The sequence below is a fragment of the Oncorhynchus masou genome, chromosome 25 (assembly GCF_036934945.1).
Source record: "Oncorhynchus masou masou isolate Uvic2021 chromosome 25, UVic_Omas_1.1, whole genome shotgun sequence".
Taxonomy (NCBI): Eukaryota; Metazoa; Chordata; class Actinopteri; order Salmoniformes; family Salmonidae; genus Oncorhynchus; species Oncorhynchus masou.
This window is the reverse complement of record NC_088236.1, coordinates 28,635,529-28,642,850: the sequence shown is the minus strand read 5'-3', so window position 1 is coordinate 28,642,850 and position 7,322 is coordinate 28,635,529. Positions and strand designations below refer to the sequence as shown.

Here is a 7,322-nt window from a genome sequence, read left to right as displayed (position 1 = left end):
TCTATTGTTATTTTGGTGGACATATCAACCAATCAAAAATGTTGTATTTTAGAGACGAATCACAGGAAACAATGTCATGGTTTAAGTAAAGAAAACGCTTGTGAAAGATGAATTGCACATGAATATTCCCACAGTCTTCAGAGCTGTGACCCGGCATTACACTATGCAGTGTAATACCTTTCTTGCACTATTGGTTAGAGCCTGTAAGTAAGCATTTCACTGTAAGGTCGGCTACACCTGTTGTATTCGGCGCACGTGACAAATAAACTTTGATTTGATTTGCTGGATATGCGCTTGACTTCCTCTGCAAAACTACTGGCTAACAGCTCATCTCAGGCCTAAGTCAGGCATGTACACACACACACACACACACACACAAATACACACAAATACACACACACACATACACACACACACACACACACACACAAACACACACACACACACACACACACACACACACACACACACACACACACACACACACACACACACACACACACACATACACACACACACACACTCTTATGCCTAATGTATTTTGTATTATCAACCCAAAATGTGGTTTGGCAGCCCTCAGCAGCATTCCCAAATGTTATCTGAAGTTAATCAGAGATTTTTTACAAATATATATATATATATATATATTTCACCTTTATTTAACCAGGTAGGCAAGCTGAGAACAAGTTCTCATTTACAACTGCGCCCTGGCCAAGATAAAGCAAAGCAGTTCGACACATATAACAACACAGAGTTACACATGGAGTAAAACAAACATACAGTCAATAATACAGTAGTAATAAGTCTATATACAATGTGAGCAAATGAGGTGAGATAAGGGAGGTAAAGACAATAAATAGGCCATGGTGGCGAAGTAAATACAATACAGCAATTAAAACACTGGAATGCTAGATTTGACAGTAGAAGAGTGTGCAAAGTAGAAATACTGGGGTGCAAAGGAGATAAATAAATAAATACAGTAGGTGAAGTGGTAGTTGTTTGGGCTATTTATAGATGGGCTATGTACAGGTGCAGTGATCTGTGAGCTGCACTGACAGCTGGTGCTTAAAGCTAGTGAGGGAGATAAGTGTTTCCAGTTTCAGAGATTTTTGTAGTTAGTTCCAGTCAATGGCAGCAGAGAACTGGAAGGAGAGGCGGCCAAAGGAGGAATTGGCTTTGCTATGGTGACCAGCGAGCAGAGATAAGGCGGGACTTTACCTAGCAGGGTCTTGTAGATGACCTGGAGCGAGTGGGTTTGGCGACGAGTATGAAGCAAGGGCCAGCCAACGAGAGCGTACAGGTCGCAGTGGTGGGTAGTATATGGGGCTTTGGTGACAAAACGGATGGCACTGTGATAGACTGCATCCAATTTGTTGAGTAGGTTGTTGGAGGCTATTTTGCGAAATAGGAATCCAATTCTAGACTTAACTTTGAATTGGAGATGTATTATGTGAGTCTGGAATGAGAGTTTACAGTCTAACCAGACACCTAGGTATTTGTAGTTGTCCACATATTCTAAGTCAGAACCTTCCAGAGTAGTGAAGCTGTGAGTAGTGATGCTGGTCAGGTGGGCAGGTGCAGGCAGCAATCAGTTAAAGAGCATGCATTTAGTTTTTCTTGTAACATTGACATCATTGATGTATATAGAGAAGAGAGTCAGCCCGAACAACAAGCCCTCAGATTTGACACACTGAACTCTGTCGGAGAAGTAGTTGGTGAACCAGGCGAGGCAATCATTTGAGAAACCAAGGCTTTTGAGTCTGCCGATGAGGATGTTGTGATTGACAGAGTCGAAAGCCTTGGTCCGGTCAATGAATACTGCTGCACAGTATTGTTTCTTATCGATGGCGGTTAAGATATCGTTTAGGACCTTGAGCGTGGCTGAGGTGCACCCATGACCAGCTCTGAAACCAGATTGCATAGCGGAAAAGGTACGGTGGGATTCGAAATGGTCGGTGATCTGTTTGTTAACTTGGCTTTCGAAGACCTTAGCAAGGCAGGGTAGTATAGATATAGGTCTGTAGCAGTTTGGGTCAAGAGTGTCCCCCCCTTTGAAGAGGGGGATGACCGCAGCTGCTTTCCAATCTTTGGGAATCTCAGACAACACGAAAGAGAGGTTGAACAGGCTAGTAATAAGGGTTGCCACAATTTCGGCAGATCATTTTAGAAAGAAAGGGTCCAGATTGTCTAGCCCGGCTGATTTGTGGGGGTCGAGATTTTGCAGGTCTTTCAGAACATCAGCTATCTGGATTTGGGTTAAGAAGAAATGGGGAGGCTTGGACAAGTTGCTGTGGGGGGTGCAGGGCTGTTGACTAGGGTAGGTGTAGCCAGCTGGAAAGCATGACCACCTGCTTATTGAAATTCTCAATTATAGTGGATTTATCGGTGGTGACAGAGTTTCCTATCCTCAGTGCAGCTGGGGGGGAGACACTCTTATTCTCCATGGACTTTACAATGTCCCAGAACTGAGTTTGTGTTGCAGGTAGCAAATTTCTGCTTGAAAAAGCTAGCCTTGGTTTTTCTAACTTCCTTTGTATATTGGTTTCTAACTTCCCTGAAAAGTTGCATTTCACGGGAGGTGTTCGATGTTAATGCAGAACGCCACAGGATGTTTTTGTGTTGGTTAAGGGCAGTCAGGTCTGGAGAGAACCAAGGGCTGTATCATTTCCTGGTTCTACATTTCTTGAATGAGACATGCTATCATGTTCTGACCATCGTTCGTGTGTGTTTTCCTTGTTTTAGTGTTGGTCAGGATGTGAGCTGGGTGGGCATTCTATGTTGTGTGTTAGGCCTGATATGGTTCTCAATCAGAGGCAGGTGTTAGTCATTGTCTCTGATTGGGAACCATATTTAGGTAGCCTGTTTTGTGTTGGGTTTTGTGGGTAATTGTTCCTGTCTTTGTGTTTGTGGCACCAGATAGGACTGTTTTGTTTTTTTCACGTTTCTTGTTTTGTAAATTGTAGTACTTTCATCTTTATTAAAGATGCACAAAACTAACCACGCTGCATTTTGGTCCGCCTCTCTTTCCCCACAAGAAAACCATTACAGAATTACCCACTAACCAAGGACCAAGCGGCGTGGTAAACAGAGGCAGCAGCAACAGCAGCAGGAGAAGCAGCAGCAGCAGCAGCAGTGGGAGAGGCTGCACTATTTGGAGAAGTGGACTTGGGTGGAGATCCTTGATGGGAAAGGACCCTGGGCAGAGCCAGGGGAATATTGCCGCCCCAAAGCCGAATTGGAGGCAGCGACAGCAGAGAGGCGGCCTGAGCTACCCGTCTGCCCAGCGCCGCCTGAGCCACCTGTCTGCCCAGTGCCGCCAGTCTGCCCAGTGCCACCAGTCTGCCCAGCGCCACCCGTCTGCCCAGCGCCGCCTGAGCCACCCGTCTGCCCAGCGCCGCCAGCGCCGCCAGTCTGCCCAGCGCCACCAGTCTGCCCAGCGCCACCCGTCTGCCCAGCGCCGCCTGAGCCACCTGTCTGCCCAGCGCCACCAGTCTGCCCAGCGCCGTCAGTGCCGCCAGTCTGCCCAGCGCGGCCAGGCTGCCCAGCGCCGCCAGTCTGCCCAGCGCCGCCAGTCTGCCCAGCGCCGCCAGTGCCGCCAGTCTGCCCAGCGCCGCCAGATCTGCCATTCAGCCAGGATATGCCATTCAGCCAGGATCTGCCATTCAGCCAGGATCTGCCAGAACTGCCATTCAGCCAGGATCCGCCAGGATCCGCCGGAACTGCCAGTCAGCCAGGATCCGCCAGTCAGCCAGGATCCACCAGTCAGCCAGGATCTTCCAGATCCGCCAGTCAGCCAGGATCTTCCAGATCCGCCAGGGTCTGCCGGAACCGCCAGCCAGCCAGGGTCTGCCGGAACCGCCAGCCAGCCAGGGTCTGCCGGAACCACCAGCCAGGATCTGCCGGAACCACCAGCCAGCCAGGATCTGCTCGATTTATCAACCTGCCTGAGCTTCCTCTCAGTCCTGAGCTTCCTCTCAGTCCTGAGCTTCCTCTCAGTCCTGAGCTTCCTCTCAGTCCTGAGCTTCCTCGGTTCCGAGTTGCCCCTCAGTTCAGTGTGGCCTGTTGTTAGGGTTCCTAGGCCAAGGTTAGCGGCGAGGGTCGCCACTCAAGGGACGCTAAGGAGGGGGAGCCAGGATCCGCTAGTCAGCCAGGATCCGCCATTCAGCCAGGATCTACCGGATCCGCCATTCAGCCAGGATCCACCATTCAGCCAGGATCTGCCAGAACTGCCAGTCAGCCAGGATCCACCATTCCGCCAGAACTGCCAGGATACGCCAGGATCCGCCATTCAGCCAGGATCCGCCATTCAGCCAGGATCTGCCATTCAGCCAGGATCTGCCATTCAGCCAGGATCCACCAGTCAGCCAGGATCTTCCAGATCCGCCATTCAACCAGGATCCGCCAGCCAGCCAGGGCCTGCCGGAACCGCCAGCCAGCCAGGGCCTGCCGGAACCGCCAGCCAGCCAGGGTCTGCCGGAACCGCCAGCCAGGATCTGCCGGAACCACCAGCCAGCCAGGATCTGCTCGATTTATCAACCTGCCTGAGCTTCTTCTCAGTCCCGAGCTGCCCCTCAGTCCCGAGCTGCGCCTCAGTCCAGTGTGGCCCGTTGTTAGGGTTCCTAGGCCAAGGTTAGAGGCGAGGGTCGCTACTCAAGGGACGCTAAGGAGGGGGACTAAGACAATTATGGAGTGGGGTCCACGTCCAGCGCCAGAGCCGCCACCGCGGACAGATACCTACCCAGACTCTCCCCTATAGGTTTAGGTTGTGCGTTCGGAGTCCGCACCTTGGGGGGGGGGTACTGTCACGTTCTGACCATCGTTTGTGTGTGTTTTTCTTGTTTTAGTGTTGGTCAGGACATGAGCTGGGTGGGCATTCTATATTGTGTGTCTGGTTTGTCCATTTCTATGTTAGGCCTGATATGGTTCTCAATCAGAGGCAGGTGTTAGTCATTGTCTCTGATTGGGAACCATATTTAGGTAGCCTGTTTTGTGTTGGGTTTTGTGGGTAATTGTTCCTGTGTTTGTGGCACCAGATAGAACTCTTTTTTTTCACGTTTCTTGTTTTGTAAATTGTAGTACTTTCATCTTTATTAAAGATGCACAAAACTAACCACGCTGCATTTTGGTCCGCCTCTCTTTCCCCACAAGAAAACCATTACATGCTTATTTAAGATGGTGAGGAAGGCATTTTTAAAGAATAACCAGGCATCCTCTACTGACGGGATGAGGTTAATATCCTTCCAGGATACCCGGGCCAGGTCGATTAGAAAGGCCTGCTTGCTAAAGGGTTTCAGGGAGCGTTTGATAGTGGTGAGTGGAGGTCGTTTGACCGCTGACCCATTACGGATGCAGGTAATGAGGCAGTGATCGCTGAGCTCTTGGTCGAAAACAGCAGAGGTGAATTTCGAGGGCAAGTTGGTTAGGATGATATCTATGAAGGTGCCCGTGTTTACAGCTTTGGGGTTGTACCTGGTAGATTCATTGATCATTTGTGTGAGATTGAGAGCATCAAGCTTAGATTGTAGGATGGCCGGGGTTTTAAGCATGTCACAGTTTAGGTCACCTAGCAGCACGTCTTTCAACCCCACACACACTGACACATACACGCATCTACACTTATTCACACTGTCATTTACACACAATCACGCATACAGAACACACAGGCTCGCATTTACTATGTCCTTGCACAGAAACATACACATACATAAACCTAGTCCAGTTTATGGTTCAATAGAGCCCATTACACAACCAAGCCCTCCGAATAGCCAGTGAGTATGCAAGCAAGAGGGGCCTTCTCTCTCGTGGAGATGTGTGCCTCTAATGCCTTGAGGGCATCAAAGGTCCCAGCGATGCGAGGTCAGGCTTCTTATGGATGTGGCTGGAGTGTATTTACAGGGGAAGGGAGTAGCATTACTTTAATCTCTGGTCTAGAGTGAGGAAATGTTTACAGCATTTATCCCTTTATTAGTAGATAGAAATATCACAAACTGTATTACCTGGTATCTAGACCAATAAAATAAAAGTGAAATACATTTGCAGGCTGGGTAGGCTCAATATGATAATTGTGAGTACAGGCCTACTGTAGTGTATGCTGTATCATGTATTCCACAGTCCAGGATTGTCAAATCATGCATCATTTTTCCCTCACATGGGTTTACTGTTTAGAGAGAGAAGGTAGGGGAGGCTATGCCCTCCTTTTGGTTCGCTGCTTCATGTAAAACAGTGGGAGAGCTGGACCACTGAATCCCGATGAGAGAGAGACATCACTGGTACACAGTAGAGAGACAGACATACATACAGTTATATCCAGTCGTTCAGTTAGCAGGCTTCAGGCAGACAGCCCAGAGAGGATGCGTATATAAACTTGACGATTAAAAAATAGAGGTTTTCATTTGCCTAGAGATTACAGTAATCATTATCCCACTGAATGGTGGACTACAAGAACATGGGTGAATACAAGCAACTCATGTCCACTTATCAGTAGGCTTTATAGGCAATCAGCTCGTCTATAATGGCTCATTTATTTCTAATTGTCAAATTTAGCAGGAGACAATTTACCTCCCCCATCTCCTTACATTGTGACTCATTATCTCACAACTTCTCTCCCATTTCTGTCTCCCTCCCTCCATTTTCTTCCCCTCTCTCTCGCTCTGTCTCAGGTGACGTCCCAGCGGATGCAGGGGGTGTTGCTGCTGGTCTTCGCTAAGTACTACCACCTCCCCTTCCTCCGAGGGGTGCAGACAGAGACCACCCGCACCGGCCTGGGGGGCTACTGGGTAAGACACCTGCCTTTTGAGACTACATTCTACAGAGAACCACACAAAACTGTCCACAATGACTAGTGATGGGGAAGAAATCGCTTGTTACATATCGCAATAGGATTTTTGGATGATATTATATTGATATTTGATTAATTGTATCATGCTCTCTCTTGTTTCTCTGCAGCAGACATATAGTAAGCGATATGTTTTGAACATCAAATCTCAATAAAATCACAGTATCGAATCGCAATACATATAGAATCGTGATAATCACAATACATATCGTTTCGGCACCTAAGTATTGTGATAATATCGTATCGTGAGGTCTCTGGTAATTCCCAGTCCTACACTGACTTATCCTAATCACCAACTCAGGGAGAATCAGACCGACCACATTAATGAAGACAGCCGCAACACTCTAGGCTAAGATATAGAGGTGGGAATGTGAGTGCTATTGAACTGAAGTGCACAATCAGAACTGACCCACCCTTAAAGCTAGAATCTTTAATTGCTTTTTACATTTGTCATTTAGGAGACACTCTTATCTAGAGTGACTTACAG

The 7,322-nt window shown here is 48.2% G+C and overlaps 1 protein-coding gene across 6 annotated transcripts in view; it reads left to right on the top strand.

The window, feature by feature from the left end:
• LOC135514053 (inositol polyphosphate 5-phosphatase K-like) overlaps positions 1 to 7,322 on the top strand; it is a 44,100-nt gene that overhangs the window by 25,444 nt on the left and 11,334 nt on the right. For all 6 annotated transcript variants that reach the window (XM_064937229.1, XM_064937232.1, XM_064937227.1 and 3 more), the window contains one exon: positions 6,660 to 6,776. In XM_064937229.1, coding sequence (XP_064793301.1) covers positions 6,660 to 6,776 — 117 coding nt within the window. The remainder of the gene's footprint in view (positions 1 to 6,659; positions 6,777 to 7,322) is intronic.